Source organism: Bison bison, unplaced genomic scaffold (genome assembly GCF_000754665.1).
Source record: "Bison bison bison isolate TAMUID 2011002044 unplaced genomic scaffold, Bison_UMD1.0 scf7180017864180, whole genome shotgun sequence".
NCBI classification, from domain to species: domain Eukaryota; kingdom Metazoa; phylum Chordata; class Mammalia; order Artiodactyla; family Bovidae; genus Bison; species Bison bison.
In genome coordinates, this window is record NW_011494752.1 from 12,110,882 (window position 1) to 12,131,266 (window position 20,385).

The 20,385-nt window shown below is 44.3% G+C and overlaps 1 protein-coding gene and 1 pseudogene across 3 annotated transcripts in view; both read right to left on the reverse strand.

Moving 5' to 3' along the window:
* Window positions 1–20,385, reverse strand: part of MYOCD (myocardin) — a 93,148-nt gene that overhangs the window by 31,480 nt on the left and 41,283 nt on the right. For all 3 annotated transcript variants that reach the window (XM_010842994.1, XM_010842992.1, XM_010842993.1), the window contains exons 4-6: window positions 19,492–19,567; window positions 17,247–17,408; window positions 4,078–4,253 (exon numbers count right to left, since the gene is read on the reverse strand). In XM_010842994.1, the coding sequence (XP_010841296.1) occupies window positions 4,078–4,253; window positions 17,247–17,408; window positions 19,492–19,567 (414 nt within the window). The remainder of the gene's footprint in view (window positions 1–4,077; window positions 4,254–17,246; window positions 17,409–19,491; window positions 19,568–20,385) is intronic.
* LOC104990708 lies at window positions 2,121–2,324 on the reverse strand (annotated as a pseudogene).

The window sequence follows — 20,385 nt, forward strand, 5'->3', positions numbered from 1 at the left end:
CTTCCTGATGTTCAAGCTGGTTTTAGAAAAGGCAGAGGAACCAGAGATCAAATTGCCAACATCCGCTGGATCATGGAAAAAGCAAGAGAGTTCCAGAAAAACATCTATTTCTGCTTTATTGACTATGCCAAAGCCTTTGACTGTGTGGATTACAATAAACTGTGAGAAATTCTGCAAGAGATGGGAATACCAGACCACCTGATCTGCCTCTTGAGAAATTTGTATGCAGGTCAGGAAGCAACAGTTAGAACTGGACATGGAACAACAGACTGGTTCCAAATAGGAAAAGGAGTACGTCAAGGCTGTATATTGTCACCCTGTTTATTTCACTACTATGCAGAGTACATCATGAGAAATGCTGGACTGGAAGAAACACAAGCTGGAATCAAGATTGCCAGGAGAAATATCAATAACCTCAGATATGCAGATGACACCACCCTTATGGCAGAAAGTAAAGAGGAACTCAAAAGCCTCTTGATGAAAGTGAAAGTGGAGAGTGAAAAAGTTGGCTTAAAGTTCAACATTCAGAAAACGAAGATCATGGCATCTGGTCCCACCACTTCATGGGAAATAGATGGGGAAACAGTGGAAACAGTGTCAGACTTTATTTTTCTGGGCTCCAAAATCACTACAGATGGTGACTGCAACCATGAAATTAAAAGACGCTTACTCCTTGGAAGGAAAGTTATGACCAACCTAGATAGCATATTCAAAAGCAGAGACATTACTTTCCCAACAAAGGTCCATCTAGTCAAGGCTATGGTTTTTCCTGTGGTCATGTACGGATGTGAGAGTTGGACTGTGAAGAAGGCTGAGCGCTGAAGAATTGATGCTTTTGAACTGTGGTGTTGGAGAAGACTCTTGAGAGTCCCTTGGACTGCAAGGAGATCCAACCAGTCCATTCTGAAGGAGATCAGCCCTGGGATTTCTTTGGAAGGAATGATGCTAAAGCTGAAACTCCAGTACTTTGGCCACCTCATGCAAAGAGTTGACTCATTGGAAAAGATTCTGATGCTGGGAGGGATTGGGGGCAAGAGGAGAAGGGGACTACAGAGGATGAGATGGCTGGATGGCATCACTGACTCGATGGATATCTCAGTGAACTCCGGAAGTTGGTGTTGGACAGGGAGGCTTGGCATGCTGTGATTCATGGGGTCGCAAAGAGTTAGTCATGACTGAGTGACTGATCTGATCTGATATATTGTGTATTTCATGACATATATGGTATCAAACAGTTGTGGTGAACACCTGAAATTAGTATAGTGTTATATGTCAATTATATACCTCAATTGAAAAATTAAAAGTGCACACAGATATAAAATATCTATATATAATAAAAATAAGATATAAGATATCTATATATAATTAAAATATATAAAATAATGCATGCTCAGTTGTTAAGCTGTGTCCGACTCTTTTTCGACCTCATGGACTGTAGCCCACCAGGCTCCTCTGTCCATGATATTTCTTTTTTTTTGTTTGTTTGTTTTTAAGTAAGAGAAATCATTTTAATATATATATTTTCATTTCAGTCAATTCAACAATGATTTCTAATAGGCATGCAGACCCATTTAGTTTGCTTCAAATTTGTTTATTTCTCAACATGCAGCAACCTTCCTAATGAGACAGTTGAGTTGAACTATTTATTCTTAAAGAGTACAATGTACCTTGTCCTCAAAGAGTTTTATCAACTTTAACATTTTCAAAGAGCCCTATGAGCCTGCTCAATATGGTAGTTTCCCCCTGAAATTTCCTATTTGGAGGATAGCAAAACAGTCTAGAATCTTCCCCAGTCTACTAATTGCTTGTATTCATATCACAGCTTGGCTGGCTAAGAGGTAGAGAGTGAATAATATGTAGATAGCCTTCAAGTCCAGCTGAGTGAGACAGCTTCATTTTTAGAAAGGATACCAAATCATGAAAACCCTCCTAATAGTATGATTTGTTCCAGGGTCTTTTTAAGAAGGGACCTACTCCTCATGCATAGGACTTTTTATGGTCTTCTAGAGTTTTCTGCTCCAGCCAGCGTTCTCTAGCCAGGTGACTTATTGAACTTGCTGCAGAACTGAAAGCATGAAGTCTCTTGTCTACTTTCATAGTTAGAGGTGGTGTTAGTCTTCTCATTTCCGGCCAAATGGATCCGACCACACTTTCAACCTTGGTGGCTGCACGTCTTCTTGAACAATACCAGCTCGATTTATGGCTTGTTCCTTCTTGCACTTCTCCAGCCGCATTAAGGGCCAGAAGTAGATGGGGTAGAAGGCGGCGCCGATCAGGGAGATGAAGCCGCCGAAAATGAGAGCAGTGCGCAGGCTCCGGGACATGGCTCTAGCCGGGGCTACCCGGATTCTCCGAGTGCCCGGGACTCTGTCCATGATATTTCCCAGGCAAGAATACTGGAATGAGTTACCATTTCCTTCTCCAGGGGATCTTCCCGACCCAGGGATTAAACCTGCATCACTTATGTCTTCTACATTGGCAGGCAGGTTCTTTACCACTGAGCTACCAGGGAAGCCCCATATAAAATAATATAAAAAAAATAATAAAAATAGGCAATATGTGTGTGTGTGTGTGTGTGTGTATATATATATAGTATCTGATTTCAAGTCATTGAACAATTCCTGTGAGGCCAAGAGGAGTGAGGTCTTCCTGAAAGGAGGGGGCTGAGGGTGGAGGGTTCTCTCCAGAGTCGGAATGTGGTGGAAGATTCATATCTTGCTGTCACATGAATGTGACCCCTCCTCTCCTCCTCCTATGCGGACGCTCACACTCATCTTCTCTGGGGGCTCCAGGAATACCATCCTGCCAGGCAGAGGGGAGTGTCATCAAGGCTGGATGTGGCTTCTAGAGGGGATGCTCCAGAGTTGGAGGGTGGGTGGTCTGTGGTGCTCCCAGGGCCACACTCAGCCTCACCAACTCATTTCCTTCTCTGTAACATCTGATAGAAAACACCCGCAAGGTGCCTAGCACTGGTCCTGGTACACAGCTGGTGCTTAATCATGGCAGTAGCTGTTGACAGCTATCATCCTGCTCTTTATAAATGTGCTTTTAATAGTATTTGCAACATATATTTATCATGTCTGGACAGTCTGTAGATTTGTCCAGAAAGAGGGGAGTGCTACGTTTGGGCTAGGGCTGGAGGCAGCCTTTGCAGGATTTGGCGTGTGGACACCTGCTAAAGGCAGGAGCAGCTTGGGTCTCCTGCTTTTTAGCCAATCAGTTTTTCCAGTAGTGAAGTACGGATGTGAGACTTGGACCATAAAGAAGACTGAGTACCAAAGAATCAATGCTTTCCCATTGTGGTGCTAGAGAAGACTCTTAAGAGTCCCTTGGACAGCAAGGAGGTCAAACCAGTCAATCCTAAAGGAAATCAACCCTGAATATTACTGGAAGGACTGATGCTAAAGATGAAGCTCTAATACTTGGTCACCTGACATGAAGAGCCAACTCATTGGAAAAGATTCTGCTGCTGGGAAAGATTGAGGGCAGGAGGACAAGTGGGCAGCAGAGTATGAGATGAATTAAATAGTGTCACTGGCTCAATGGACATGAATTTGAGCAAACTCCTGGAGACAGTGAAAGACAGAGGAGTCTGGCGTGCTGCAGTCCTTGGGGTCACAAAGAGTTGGACATGACTTAGCGACTGAACAGCAACCACCAGCACCTCCAGCTCCTGCTCCCCAGATCCTACAGTGGCAACTCAATCACAGGAAGGACCGTGAGCTTTGAAACCAGTCCTGCAGTGGCCCTTTCTTTCCAGGAGACTGTCGACTGACTGTCAAATCTTTGGGAGCCTCATTTCTACCTTGTCTGCAAAAATGGAGATAAAAGAGATCTACTTGGCCGAGTAGATACTGAAAATTTAAGTCAAAGGACATATTTCTGGGGACTCTCTCTCTTGGTGTTTTCTGGAAGCTCCTGCCCTCACACACAGAACCCTGAACTGAACACGGTGAGAGTTAGCAACAGGACGATGTGTTGTGAAGAGACATCTCTCAGGTCTCTATGCTAAACCCGCCGTGGCAGCTGTGATTTCAGGACTGAAGAGATGAGCAGGCTGGAAGGGGGTTTGTTTACCTGGACTGTCCCGCGAGGACCCGCCAAAGGGGTCTCCATAGCTTTCGTGTCCGGGGGGGATCCCGCTGAGCCCTGGAGGTCTTCCCCTCGAGTCTGATCTGGAGAAAGCCCATCACTGCTGCTGTCCTCCTCAAAGGCAAATGCATCCGCCGACTTGGAGAAAGTCACCTGGTTCCCTGAGGGAGGGGAAGCCAAGAACTGGGTCAGCAGACAAGCTTCCAGATGTCGCCCCCATTCGGAGCACTACCAGCTGCCTTCAGAGTTCCCAGTTCAAGGAACCCCGGTCCCCTGCACTACAGGTAGATTCTTTACTGTCCGAGCCACCAGGGAAGCCCAAGGTAAGAGTGAAGGTAGATTTAAAATGATTTGGTCTCTCCTCTATTTACTCCGTAGAGGGGGATGTGCATTTATAAAAGTGGCATGTTTGGCGGGGAGGAATGAGTGACATACTAGAGGTCTATCATCACCTGTCAACCTTTACTTAGTGTTGATCCATTCCTGCACATTTTGTTATGTGAACCCCTATCTTTCTGGAGCTAAATCAGGGAAGATGAAGGAAAGAATGTGGGCCACTGGGGGAGAAGGCCCCCTGTCTCCCTCGGGCTTTACGAGGAGAGGTGAAGTTGATGTGACGGCGTGCCATTTGCATCGTGTTCACATACAAAGCAGGCACCCGGCACGAAATGTTTTGCAAACTTTGCTATTAAGGATAAGCCAGGGGAGCGCCTAAATTTAAATTTCTAAATGTCAGAAGAGGCCTAATGTCACCAGGGTGTACTGAAGCTCCATTCAACAAACGCATATCTGTTTATAAAAAGCCATAAATGTGTCTCAGAAACTGGAGCGTGATCTTTATTATTTTTTTTTAATTCTTTGGATTTTGTTGTTATTCCTCTTATCTTTGTGTCTATTTTGGAAATCCCCAGCGACTCGTACATGTTCAGATTCTTCCCCAGCAGCCTTCATGGTTTTGGGAGGGGAACCCAGGCCTGGGCTTGGAAAGTGGGGTTACCAGACCAGGTGGGACTGTGGTGACATCCTTGAATGTCCCTCCCATTTCTTAGTTACCAGATCTCCTCTTATTATCCAAATGCAGAGTACAAAATGTGCCGAGGCCACAGAGCCCTCCTGACCCGCTTGCAGGCACAGCTCTTGGAAAGGAATTTATGTATTATCAGCAAGTTTTCCAGCCCGGTGTTCCGCAATCATGCTGACAAGAACTTTTGACTCAAGCTCTGGGCAGATAAGAGAGAGGAGCTCTCACTGGGGAGATTGGAAAGGAGCTGGAAGTAATGGAACAAACGTGGTTTGGGGCTTGTCACCGCCACCGCTGCTGGCATGCGTCCCGGACCCCCACTCAGACACGCAAGCGTCAAGTCAGAAGGGAGGCCGGGCAAGCACAGAGCCGCTGAGAACTCCAGTCGCTGGGCAGACTGCTAATCTGGAAAGGCTAGGGGACCAGCCCTGCTGCTTCTCGGCTTCCAGGATTCCTTATAAAACTCAATGTCACTTTTCTATGATTATAAAAGTAATTTTTACTTATAAAAATTCATTCGCACCATATGAAATGAACATAACAAGGTATATAATAATCCCACTTGCATTAATGATTTATTTCTTCTTCCGGATTTAATTCTATCCATATAGCAAGACACACATGGATTTAAAAAGCATTTCATTCAGTTAGGACTGGGTGAAATAGACCATGCTGAAACTTGCTTTAAAAAAATATATATATTTTTTAACTCCACAGTGCTTCTTGGAGATCTTTGCATGTGAACACATAGAGATGGGCCTCAATTTTTTGGTAACAGCTACACAGTATTCGACTGTCTTAATAGGAACTTTTAGTTTTCAACTTTTATTCCCCAAAGGGCCCTTATTTGTATCTATAAAAATTTGAAATAATAGAAAAGTGCAGAGAAGAATATAAAACATCTGTTCATGTATCATCTGAAATAAATACATGCCAGTATTTTTTATGTGTGTGTCAGAAACCGATTCATTTTCTAACAGAGGGTTATTTGACAAATGTCTGCTTTTTCTTTGCAATCATGGGTCACTTTTCTCTCCCATCTGGTCTCAGACCACTGCACCCCTGCCCCCATCCTCTATTTTAAGGGTCCAGAGTTAGATCACTCCCTCCCTTCTTTTCTCATGGCAAACCCTGGACTCTGCAAAGAAGCTCAATTTGTTTTTTTCACACAACGTGAAGGAATTTTTATACTGTTTTCCCTTTCTCCAGGAGATTGTGTGATCTTCCCCGGCAGGTCCTTCTGGAAGCCTCTATGAATATGCTTCCATTGTAACTCAACCTGTTAATTTCTTTACTTTAGAAAACACATTTTCACTGGCATTTCAACTCCTACTTCTGTTTGTGGAATTAAATAAAGGCTTTGTCCCGGGACTTCCCTTGTGGTCCAATGGCTAAGACTTTGCACTCCTGATGCAGGGGCACTGGGTTCGATCCCTGGTTTAGGAACTAGATCCCACGTGCCACAGCTAAAAAACCTGCAACAAGGATGGAAGATCTCATGTCCCACAACCAAGACCTGACACAGCCAAGGAAGTAAATAGATACATATATCATTGTTAAAGAAGGCTTTGTCCCTGTTTAAAAGATGACATGTGTTATTCAGGGCCAGCTGGGCATAGGAGTTGGGGTTGAGTGGGTATTAAGTCTTCCTCACTGGCTTAAAACTCAACATTCAAAAAACAAAGATCATGGCATCTGGTCCCATCACTTCATGGCAAATAGATGAAGAAACAAAGGAAACAGGGACAGACTTTATTTTTTTGGGCTCCAAAATAACTGCAGATGGTGACTGCAGCCATAAAATTAAAAGACGCTTGCTCCTTGGAAGAAAAGCTGTGACCAACCTAGATAGTGAATTAAAAAGCAGAGATGTTACTTTGCAACAAAGGTCCATCTATTCAAAACTATGGTCTTTTCAGTAGTCATGTACAGATGTGAGTTGGACCATAAAGAAGGCTGAGTGCTGAAAAATTGATACTTTGAACAGTTGGAGAAGACTCTCAAGAGTCCCTTGGACAGCAAGGAAATCAAACCAGTCAATCCTAAAGGAAATAAGTCCTGAATATTCATTGGAAGAGCTGATGCTGAAGTTGAAGCTCCAATACTTTGGCCACCTGATGTGAAGAACTGACTCATTAGAAAAGACCCTGATGCTGGGAAAGATTGAAGGCAGGAGGAGAAGGGGACAACAGAGGAAGAGATGGTTGGATGGCATCACCAACTTGATGGACATGAGTTTGAGCAAGCTCTGGGAGTTGGTGATAGACCGGGGAGCCTGGTGTGCTGCGGTCCATGGGGTCACAAAGAGTCAGACATGACTGAGCGACTGAACTGAACTGATCCACAGAAATTGCAGCATTTTGTTGGGGTTTACTTGGTACAGGGCCTGAGTGCACAGCGACTCAGAGAGCCCAGAACTGACTGTGCTAGCCCCCAGGGGCTGTCAGCCTCCTCTGCCCAATAGAACTCTTGATGGCCGAGCATTAGCATCTTATATTCCCTCCCCACTTCCTTCAGTCTGAACAGGTATGGATCTTCTCTGTGTGATCTGACCCTTCATGTGACAAAGAATTCACCCCCTGCCTCCCTGCCCCCCAACCCCCACTCCCCACTCCATACAAGAGTATTACATCTGAAACTCATACAAATGAGAGTGAATTAATTAAACCACAAAGTTGTCCAAGGGTTCTAACTCATGTAGAAATATCATAAGAAGGGTGGGGATGGAAAAAGAGAGAAAATTTCTCTTACTCCCTGACTACTCCCCTTCAATGACTTTAAGTGGAAAGATAACACATGATGAAAATAGTAGTTTGTGCCACTTCCCTGGGTGGGCCAGTGGCTAAGACTCCATGCTCCCAGTGCGGGGGGCCTGGGCTTGATCCCCGGTCAGGGAACTAGATCTCACATGTCACAACAAAAAAGATCCCTTGTGCCGCAACGAAGATGAAAAATCCTGTGTGCAACTAAGGCCCAGCGAGCCAAATAAATAAACAAACACTAAAAAACAAACAACTCCCCCCACCCCCCCACACACAAAAGATAGTAGTTCAAATCAGCAGTCCATTTAGCAGTGGCAGCAGTAACAGAAACAGTCAACTTGTGTTTGGCTTCAGAATGGCCCAGGAAGTCAGAGTAAGGACTGCAATCTCTCATCCCTGTTTAGTAGAGGAGGTCATCACAAGGTCTAGGCTGGCCCCAGTTCTCTAGAGATTGAGCTAAGACTGAAGGTCCAGCCTTCAGATGCTCAGAGTCCCAGCAGAGGGGGTGGCAAAATGGATTTTCCTCCAGGGAGGTTGTCAGATGTGTGTTGTTTCGGGAACATGTTAAGACCTGCTGGGCTGGTGGGTGAGGTGGGGCTGAAGACGTAGAAATGAGCCGTGTCCCTTTTTCTGCACGTGTGTGCTAAGGACAGCTCCATCCTTCACAACATCTTTTACTTGAGTTTTTGAGATCTGAGGGAATGAACGTGACACCCTGACCGTGAGAGTAAAGGAGGCAGGGGATCATGACAGTCTTGTTGCCATTGTCTCAGAGAAGGCGTGGGAGGACTGTGGAGCCCTGCTGTCGTGGTCATAAATCAGCATGTCCTTTCCACTCTGACACTGTGAGTGCATGCTCAGTCACTCAGTCATGTCTGACTCTTTGTGACCCCATAGACTGTAGCTCGCCAGGCTCTTCTGTCCATGGGATTCTCCAGGCAAGAATACTGGAGCGGGTTGCCAAGCCCTCCTCCAGGGGACCTTCCGGACCCAGGGATCGAACACACGTCTATTACATCTCCTGTGTTGCAGGCAAATTCTTTACCACTAGTGCCACCTGGGAAGCTCAGCATGCAACAACTAATATGCAGGGCAGCCAAATTAATAAGTAGGTATTTTTCAAAAATCAATGAGATAGCTTTCTTAAAATAAAAAAGCATTGAGGTTGACATATGTTATATGTTATTCACAAGGTTCCTGACACACAAGTGTCCAATCATTTCTAGCTGTTGTTATTATTATTGGTTTTGGTAGGAGTGTCTGCCTGTCTCAAGTTTACCATGATCAAAAATTTTAAAAAAGACCACCCAAGAGGCAGTTGATCCTGTGGTTAGCTGTGCAAAAGTCAGCACAACTCTGGAGCCAGAAACATCAAGAGGTTCATTCTGGGAAAGCGAAGCAGACCTTCTCCAGAGCACAAGGGACATCGCAGGAAAGGCTGTGCGCTCCCCTCTCTCTTGCCTGGTTCAGGCCAGGCTCAGTGAAGAGGGACAGAGGTCACCTTATCTGGCTGCCGCAGGAACAAGCAGAGTCTATCAGCTCCGTGTTGTGACCCAGGGCCCCTGCTCCAATCTCCCGGGGCTTGCTGGGAGCTGCTGGAGTGTAGGGCGCTGGCTATTGTCCCTGGAGACACGTCGGGCCATGTGATGACAAGGACCCGCTTCGGGAAGTCCTGACATCACCCCGCAGCTATGCCCATAGGGCTGACTCCGGGCCTGGCCTCTTGGGGATCTCAGTCTGGCCCCTTGGCGCACCCCCACTCCTCTTTCTCTCTCTCGGAAGTGATTAGATGAATGAGTCAGTTGGACTTTCCTCTGTATAAACATTTAAAATTCCGAGATTACAGTAAGATAGTAAGGGTCCTGGTTACCTTGCCTCTGGATCCACACCACGGACTGGAATGCAGGGGGTGGAACACGAGAACGAACTTCACTCGCTTATCTGTATGCAAGCCTGAGCGGTGCATGTATGACGGCTATTTTAATTCTCGGTCAGCCCTTCTCCTAACATCCTCCTGGAAGAGGCGGAAGCCAAATCCACTTCCTGAGGGAGGAGGTGGTCGGGTGCCAGGAGCTAGTTTAAATGCAGCTTCCGCCTAAAGAGGTTCCTATACACTGAGGATACTACAGTCTGGAGGAGACTGATTGAACTGTCCAACAAAGGCCATGGAGCCCATGGCTCTTGAAGGGGATCAGATGGCTTCAGGAAGAGAATAGGTGGACATGGGACTTTGGAGAAACAAGCATTCCTTTATCTCAAATTCCTGGCACTTTAGAAATTGACTTTATTAGGGGAGAATATATATACGTGAAAATAAAAGTGTTAGTTGCTCAGTTGTGTCTGACTCTTTGTGACCCCATGGACTGTAGTCCATCAGGCTCCTCTATCCATGGGATTCTTCAGGCAAGAATACTGGAGTTAGTTGCCATGCCCTTCTCCAGGGAATCTTCTTGACCCAGGGACTTCTCTGGTGACCCAGATGGTAAAGAATCTGCCTGCAATGTGGGAGACTCAGGTTCCATCCCTACATCAGGAAGATTCTTGCCTAGGAAAACCCATGGAGAGAGGATCCTGGCAGCCGACAGTGCATGGGGTTGCAAGGAGTAGGACGTGGCTGAGCGACTAACACGGTCCTTTCTATGTGCTGTGCTGTGCCTAGTCACTCAGTTGTGTCTGACTGTTTACATACATACATATTACAGTGTACATATTCATTTATGTATATGTATTGCTGAATCTCTTTGCTGTCTACCTGAAACTATTATAACATTGTTAATTGGCTATATTCCAATACAAAATAAAAAGTTTAAAAAGAAAAAAAAAGGAAACTGACTTTAAGTCTCTAGACAGACCCTGATGCTAAGGACTACAGGAGTTGGGAAAAACAGTTACACTGCATCAGCACTTGTTCTGTATTGACCATTGAAACCAATTCTCCAGGAACAAAGAAGATTGTTAGGTGGGTAAAGATACATTAGCGTCATCTTAGAGCACCTGAACTTTCCTCCTTGACATCCCCGACCCCCAAAGCTACTGGCTTCCTGGTTCTCTTTTCCCACCACCTTTTTTAGAATCTTCCTCAGAAAAGTATTTATCACATGTTTCTTTCCCTCAAGGATCATTTGCACTTTGGAAATCCTTTCTCATTATGGAATGATAGATTCTGGTCATGAGAAAGTTATGCCAAAGCAAATGACCCAGCCATCTGGTTTAGGGGCCATGGATGGTGTCTATTTGCCTTGAAAATGGATGATTAGAGAGTGTTGAGACTTCTAGAGAGTCTGAAGGATGGCTGGATTCCTAGTAAACACGAATTTTTGTTTTGTTTTATTATAAAGTCTTAGCCTTGTGGTTATAAGTGAGCTGAGACTATCGTAGGGTCTTTTAGAAAAAGGTACATGACACTTGTAAATGGATGATTTCTGGGCCATCCCCCAGGGACAGAAATGTTGCTTCCTGTGTTGAAAGGTTACAGTGATAGAAAGAATGACTTTATCTTTGAAAATGGGGCTGTATATTCTGAATCAGGCTTCATTGGTGGCTCCAATCATGAAAGAATCCACCTGCAATACAGGAGACCCAGGTTCAATCCCTGGGTCAGGAAGATCCCCTGGAGAAAAGAATGGCTACCCACTCCAGTATTCATGCCTGGAGAATCCCATGGACAGAGGAGCCTGGTGGGCTACAGTTCATGTATGGGGTCGCAAAGAGTCAGGCACAACTGACAGAGTGACTTTCACTTTCTTTTCATTCTGAATTGAGGGTTCACTTTTTTTAAAAGGAGCTGAAAAAACAAATTCAGGCATTCAGGTGGGAAGCCTGGCTCAATCCAAGGAAAAGAAGAGGACACTTTAGGGTGGAGGAGCTTGCCCCCTGGAGCAGGACACCAGGACCCTTTTATTGTCTAAATAGCTGGGAAAGCCAGCCGGGGTTCTCCTTTCCTCAAGCAGAAGCCAGGCCTCTGGACAATAACAGCTTCCTTGGTAGCTAAGGGATGCTCCTGGCAGTGAAGGAGATACTCGGATGACCAAAGAGAGGATTAACCAGCTCGGAGGAGAGCTCTCCCAACTGAGAGTGTTTAGTGCCGATGACCACACACAAGCAGAACAAAACCAGGCTCAACTCCAGTGCACATCTTCTGGTCTCGCACGGTATCCCTCCCTTATGGCATTTGTTACATTCAGTGTTCTGGCCTGAGAGAGAGAGAGGCTGTTGGTGGTTTTCTAAGTAGGAGAAACAGGAAAACAGGTGTAGGCTGTGAGATGTAGCCACGAGGAAACCCCGAGTCAGTAAAATCAGAAAACCTGTTATTTACCATAGCTAGGACATGGAAGCTACCTAGATGTCCATCAACAGATGAATGGATAAAGAAGCTGTAGTGCGTATATACATGGAATATTACTCAGCCATACAAAAGGAACACATTTGAGTCAGTTCTAATGAGGTAGATGAACCTAGACCCAATTGCATAGAGTGAAGCAAGTCAGAAAGAGAAAAACAAATATTGTATACTAATGCATATATGTGGATCGAGAAGGATGGTACGGATGAACTCATCTGCAGGGCAGCAAAGGAGACATAGATATAGAAAACAGACTTGTGGACACAGTGGGGGAAGGAGAGGGAGGGACGAATTGATAGAGCAGCACGGAAACATACACATTACCATATGCAAAATAGACAGCCAGGGAGCCCAGAGCTGGTGCTCTGTGACAACCTAGAGGGGTGGGGTAGGGAAGGAGGTGGGAGGAGGGTTCAAGGATCGGGGGACATAGGTATACCTTGGGCTGATTCATGTTGATGCATGGCAGACAACAACACAGTATTGTAAAGCAATTATCCTCCAACTAAAAATAAATGAAAACCAAAACAAAAAAGAACCTAAAACACAAGCCCCCTTTTCTTTCACATCATGTCACTATAGCCCACACAAGCCTAAGTTTCCTCCAGCTGGAATCTGTAAACTTCTACCTGACTCAGAAAATAAACCTGCAGGCTGGAAGAGTGAAGGTTGGCTGGCACCCTGAAGGAAAGGAAGGTGCAGGGGGAAAGATTTGCTACAGTCACTCAGCTGAGGGCAAGGGTGGGGACATCTGCCAAGGAGAAGAAAAACCCCACAGTGGGGGCTGGTTCTCTGTCAACAGCCTCCTTGCGAGATGTTCTAGTTTATTTCATCTTCGTGTTGAAGAAAAACTGGTCTTGAATAAAGCCTGGGCGGGGGGATGGGGAGGAAGACAGTGAGAGTTTCGCTCTGGGATTGGCAGAAACACAGACACACAGCTGCGGAGGGAGCTGGAAAATGCAAACACATCTGGAAAGGCGCGTGGACCAAGGAGGGAATATACACAGAGGCCAGGAGAACAATACACAGAGAACCACCACCCTGAGTTGCTGCTTTGCTGAGGGTGGAAGATGAGATCCAGAGAAGTGACAGCCAGGAGAGGGGTGGGGACCATCAGTGCCATTGGAAGGGTTACTCAGAGGGCTACTTCTACAGCTGGTCTCTGAGAAGCTTCCTCTGTCCCTATGACATGTCATAAGATAGATGACATGTCATAAGATGCCACTCATTTGAAAAGACCCTGATGCTGGGAAAGATTGAAGGCGGGAGGAGAAGGGGATGACAGAGGATGAGATGGTTGGATGGCATCACCAACTCAATGGACATGAGTTTGAGCAAGCTCCAGGAGTTGGTGATGGACAGGGAAGCCTGGTGTGCTGCAGTCCATGGGGTAGCAAAGAGTTGGACGTGACTGAGAGACTGAACTGAAGATGCCACTGCCTTGCTGGTAGAAACTCACGCACGTTGAAAGATTGCTGCTAAACAGGCTGACGCATGGGGGTTCCCTGGATGAGGTCAACCTCTGCCGACCTTTTCTCTAGCTTTTCCTTCTCTTTATTCTTCACAGATCCCTACCTCTGTTTATACATTATTCTCTTTGTTCTTTATACTTCCTTCCTTCCCCCCAACCACCCTCTACTGGGCACTCTGTACCCTGCACAACTTCTATTTTCACACCATTTATCACTTTTTATTAGGATATATAATTATTCACGGGTTTTGCTGATCATCTGTGTCTCCTGTGCTAGAATATAAGCTCTGCTAGAGCAGACGTTTTTGTAGGTTTTGTTCATTAATATGTCACAAATGCTTGAACAGTGCCTGACACACAGAAGATGCTCCATAAACATTAAATGAAGAAATGAATACGTGAAAGGGATCTCTTAGCAAGTCCATCAGTTTAAGTTTCCTTAGTCTTCTAAGTCTGTAGCTCTAGACCAAGATTTTCTTCTGCAGTCTAGTTTGGTTGAAAGCCCTGCTTACTGAACCCCTGCCCCTGGAGTTCCTGTGGACCCCTCAGCTCCAACATGAAACAGGAATTCATCATCTCTCCCCTGATCTGCCCCTCTGCTCACAGTCCCCATCTTGATACATGGCTGCCATTTAACTAGCTGACCAGCAGGGGAACCAAGGTTGGTCATCTGTGACTCTTCCACTTATCCACACTGACACATTCTACCAGTATCTAACAATGCATATCAAGTACTTCTCAGATGCTCTTTTTTTTTTTTCTGTGCCCACAGCATGGCTGTTGTTCAGGCTCTTGACCAAAAGCTACTCATTAAAATTTATACCCCCCTCCCCCTTCCACAGTACAGAGATATTCCTGTGAAATTGCTGTTCCTTCCTTTCCTCTTCTCTGGCTAGATTTGGAGGATGATAAGGCTGCAGGGCACAGGTTGGCAAATTTATGGCTGGTGAGCCTGCTGTCTGTTTTTGTAAATAAAGTTTTATTGGAACACAGCCATGCCCATTTGTTTATGTATTGCCTGTGGTTCCTCTTCCACTACGATGGCTGAGCTGAGTTGTTGTGACAGCTCGGAGAGCTTGCTTACTCTCTAGCTCTTTAAGTTTGCCGCCTTTGTGCTAGGGGATGATGGAGCAGCAAGACCAAAGGAGTCTGTGTGCCTGAAACGTTTGCCATAGAAGAAAACCCTCTCTGGACCATTTATAAATAAGAAATAAATGTCTGTCAAGCAGCTGAAATTTTGTGGTTTGGTTAGCAGCTTCTGTTATCCCAACTAATAACAAAAGAGATGTAAAATTCGCAAAAAAAATATTAGCAATTTCTAGGGGGGAAATATCCATGTAGGATTTATTTCCAGAAATACAAGGATGATTAAGAAAGACAGTAGTATCACATTCCTAGAAGAGAGAAAGAAACTCAAATGGTCATCTTTTCATGAACGTGGAAAGCATTTTAAAAACTAAACATCCATCTTGCAAGCTACTCTTAATAATGGAATAGAACAAACACTTCCTTAGAATATCTGTTTATAGCAAAAGTCAGTATCATATTTAGAGGTGAATGACTAGAGAAATTCCCAAGGAAGACTGAATCAAACAAAAGTGTTATCACCAACATCACAAATAAAACTGGACTAACTTTTTGGCCAATCCAATATATAACATTATAATACTGTTTTTGAACCACTGGCAATATAGCAATAATAATAATTTTCTTCTATGTAATATATCAATAATTATTAAATTATACAATAAAGCTGTATAATGTAAAGATATAAATTATATGTGCTTTATATAATTCATACATATTTTATAGGTTAGATACACACCTGTATATTTTATGTATAATAAAATATATATATTATTAGACTTGTATAATATAGTCTATTGTTATCATTTATTTATCATTTACAAATACAAACAGGTAACTTATAAATAAAACACACAAAATTATATATAATTTGTGCTATGAATATACTGCATGTAACTTAAAATGATATTTTGCAATTTACTAATAATTCCATGATGTTTCTTTTCAACAACCAGCCAGTGTTTCCAGACAGAAAGGAGGAACAAACCAGAAGGCACATCTTCATTATTTGCAGATGATGTGATTATATATCCAAACAATTTAAGATAAAAATGAGAAACCACTGGAACTATTAAGAAAATCTTCAAAGTGCCCCAGTTACAGAATAAACGTGCAAAATTAATAGGTTTCCCATACGCAAGCAATAACTGAGATGAATTTATTTTTGAAAACCTTACCAAGGGAAATTTTTAAAAAAGGCTTGTGTAGGTGAAAAGAGATACTATCTTTTTGCCACAGAAGAATTCATATAATTTAAACATATGAATTCACCGTGACTTAACCCATAAATTCACTGCAATCCCGAACAACATTCTAACAGGATCGAAGTTGGCATGTTACAAACTGATCCTAAATTTCACCAACCAGAAACTTAACAGAATAGCCAAGAAACATGAGAAAAATCAGGCCAATGTAAAAAAAAACTTGTGAAGACAGAGATCAAGACACATTATAACATAAACCACTAAAACTGTGGAAAAAAGAAAACTAAACCTTGTCTCTTAAACCACGCACTCTCATATATAAAAGTGTAAATACTTTTATATTTCAGCATAAAGACTGAAATATAAAAATGAAGTATAAACATGTTAGAAAATAGAATAGGTGAAACTCCATTCTTGAGGTAAGAAGTGTTTTCAGTAAGCAGTAACATCCAAAAACTCAAAGAAAAAGATTAAGAGATTGAACTATACAGAAATTAAAAACTGCTACAGGTAAAATACACTACACAGAAAATCAAAAGACAAAGGACAGAAATAAAACAAACAAAAAGGTAAAGGACATGTTGACAAAAGGATGTGTAATATTTGTAACAGATAGAGGATCAGCTTTTTAAAGATATATTTTGTGTATATATATATTTTTTTTGGGGGGGGCGTGGAGGGGGCTTCCCTGGTAGCGCAGACAGTAAAGAATCTGTTTGCAATGTAGGAGACCTGGGTTCAATCTGTGGGCTGGGAAGATTCCCCTGGAGAAGGAAATGGCTATCCACTCCAGTATTCTTGTCTGGACAGTTCTCTAGACAGAGGAGCCTGGCGGGCTACAGTCCATGGGGCGGCAAAGAGTCAGACACAACTGAGTGACTAACACTTTTCAACCCACAGAGCCCAAACTGGGCTTAGCGCCCAGTTCTTCCCACTCAGGTCCAGTGCTCTTTCTGTTCTGCCAGTCTCCACCCCTTTAAAAGAGGGAACCAAGGAGCACCATGACTCCAGAGTGATGGATCCCCATGGGGGAGATGTTCTGACATGCTTGACCAGAACCACCCTGGTCTATGTCAACCTGACGCTGGAGGCAGGTGGCTGGGAATTTCTTCCTTGTTCTTGGGATTTCTGGGAACATTTTGGGACAGTAACCCCTGGATAGACTCTTGTTTAGTGACACACCTTCACCCCCAGGACCCCAGCACTTCAGAGCCACGGCTGCCCTCAGATCCCAGCATGGAGGAAGCCTGCCATTGGAGCTAATTACCTTTAATGGCCTCTTTCACAGCAGAGTCCACAGGGAGTATGTTCTTCTCCACCAGCTCCAGCGGCCCCGGCCGGAGAGCAATCTTTTCGTTGAGGTCATCTGCGAGACGGGCTCTTTTCAGCTTCATCTGGGCAGTTGGAACCGATCTCTCTGCAGTGGAAGCTGAGGGGTTAAAATCAAGAGGATTGGCTCTAGAATTTAATATCATTTTTGTGGTTTTATTTTTATTCTGTTTCTTGCTTCTGTAACCCAAACACTCTGACACATTGTACGCAGCCATCCTAATAATTTTTTGATGCAATCATCCTCCTTTCACATGGATTAGCAGCAAAGACTAGACAGTTCCAAATAAAGGCAAATTGAAGAGCATAGAAGTGTTAGACAAACTGGCTTTGTGAGGATTTCGGGAGAAAAATGTGCGATTTGTCGATTCTGTAAGCAAACAGTCCACAGGGCCTGCCTCGTTTACTGACTTTAAACGACAGCATTCACATGCCCATCCAGTCTGTATGCGCTTCCCTGGTGGCTCAGCTGGTAAAGAATCTGCCTGAAATGCCAGAGACCTGGGTACTACCTGGCCCATGGTGAGCTGGCAGTAAATATTATCTATTGTTATAATTGGGGCTTCCCTAGTGGCTCAGCGGTAAAAAAATTTGCCTGCAATAAAGGAGATGCAGGAGATGCAGGTTTGATCCCTGGGTTGGGAAGCCCCTGGAGAAGGAAATGGCAACCCATTCCAGTATTCTTGCCTGGAAAATCCCGTGGATAGACAGCCTGGCGGGCTACAGTCCTTGGGGTTGCAAAAGAGTCAGACACAACTGAAGGGACCTAACAATCCGATTCAATTGTAATAATTGCGATAGCATGACTTCTTAAGGGTTTCAGACCTGTTGAGGTTGTGATACTAACTGATTCAAATGTCCTGATCTGGTTGTAAAAGAGAAACAATTTTGGAGGGAAATGGTTATTTAATTAAACAGGGATTTAAGAAACTGAATATATCCAACAAAACGGTTATTTAATTAAACAGGGATTTAAAAAAAGAATATACCCAACAGGCAGCTCAGCTTCTCATCACTGGGAGGGTGAGAACGATCACTGACAAGCTCTAAATCACTCTTTATTCCTCTCTGGGCGGCGCCCTGACTTATTTCTGTGCAAGAACATGGAAGAGAGTCTTGAAAGCCAGTTGTTGCAATAAGGCAGAACCGGAAGTTAGGGTTCCATGAGAGTTTGCCGCTTTCTGCTCAACTCTGAAAATTTAGAAGGTGAGATCTTTCCAGACCTCATAGTACCACTGTTCTATTCATGTGTGTGTGTGCTCGGTTGCTCAGTTGCATCCGATTCTCGGGGCTCATAGCCTGATATTTTAATTCAAGATGGTAATGATGCAACAGATAACATTCCTTTTTTGATTATGTATTCTTATACATATATATTGCTGGAAGTGTAGAAAATGTTAAAAAAATTATGCAAAAGAAATGAAAGCATTGGGAAACCTCCTCCACTTAGAATCTACTGTTTTTAATAATTGGGTGTATTTCTTAATTACTTACACAGTATTTATTGTTAGGTCTTTGTCTTTTCATCATAGAATCTGACTATAAATACAGTTTATGTATATACTTTGCTTTCCTGAATTCGACTGTGAATATAGTTTTGTTTTCTGGTCTCCTCAGTAAACATCATTTGGTAAGCCTTGCATGCTCAGCTGCTTCAGTCGTGTCCAACTCTTTTGTGACCCCATGGACTGTAGCCCGCCAGGCTCCTCTGTCCATGGGATTCTCCAGGCACGAATACTGGAGTGGGTTGCCATGCCCTCCTCCAGGGGATCTTCCCAACCCAGGGATCGAACCTGAGACTCCTGCTTTGCAGGCAGATTCTTTACTGCTGAGCCCCGGGGAAACTCTTTCAAAACTAAACATTTATTACTGGTATGAAGGATGGACATTTTAAAGGAAGTTGATATATGTTGGCCATGCCCTGTGTGCGCAGAGAAAGCTGAGCAGTGGTGCAGCTCAGATTGGACCCCAAGTGTGGTACCTTCTGGGGCCACCATATGGCTTCTCAATTTGACCATCAACATGGCCTCGAATGACTAGGTGACAGCTCAAAAACCACTTCAGAATGGAAGTGGCTCCTTTCTAAGCGGACTCAGCCACTTTGCAGAGACAAAGAACCTTGAGCAATGGTCCGTGTTCCCTCTCACTGACGGTACTGCTTTAATGATCTCGAGCAGCCCTACCTTGGAGTATGTGCATTTTCACCACGGCTGCACGGTCGGACCTGCTTCTTGCCTTGCGCTTCAGGGTGTCTTCAGCCTGTTGGACACGAACATGGAATCAATTCTATTCTCAGTATCATACAGCCGAATCATCTAATTTTAACTTTAAAAGAAACCCCTTTTCTCTCAAAAGGAAAAAAGCATTACTTTCTTACAAATGAAACATGCAAATAACCCTGTTTTACATTCTGATGAAGGAGGACTCATCTAGTAAAACCTCTCTAGTAATTTCAGGATGGAGAAATAAGATAAAGAGGTCAAAAGCTTTGGTCCATCTCAGCGCTCCAAACTTAAAGGGCAGACAGGTACAATCCCATGGATGGAGGAGCCTGGTAGGCTATAGTCCATGGGGTAGCTAAGAGTCGGACACGACTGAGTGACTTCATTTTCACTCTTCACTTTCATGCTTTGGAGAAGGAAATGGCAACCCACTCCAGTGTTCTTGCATGGAGAATCCCAGGGACGGAGAAGCCTGGTTGGGCTGCTGTCTGTGGGGTCATACAGAGTCGGACACGACTGAAGCGACTTAGCAGTAGCAGCAGCAGCAAAGTTTTTTTGATGATGGAGTTGTCTGCACAGACGGTGTGGGCTGTGGCAGAGCCATAACCGAACTTCAGGGCCCTCATTTCTGGGTTCTGATCTCAGTGTATTGGCCCCCAGAAGAGGGGTCTGGGGCTCACTCTAGTTCTGATGAAAGGCAGTTATTCTCCAGGCAGCAGGAAGCACAGCCTCCCATGAGCAGCCCTAGGGAGTCCTGGAGCTCCGCCCCTCTTCCCTGCTCCCCTACCCTCTCGCTAGCCACTAGGATTCTCTAGCAGTGGCCTCCCAGGAGAAGGAACTTGCTGGCCTTCCTTC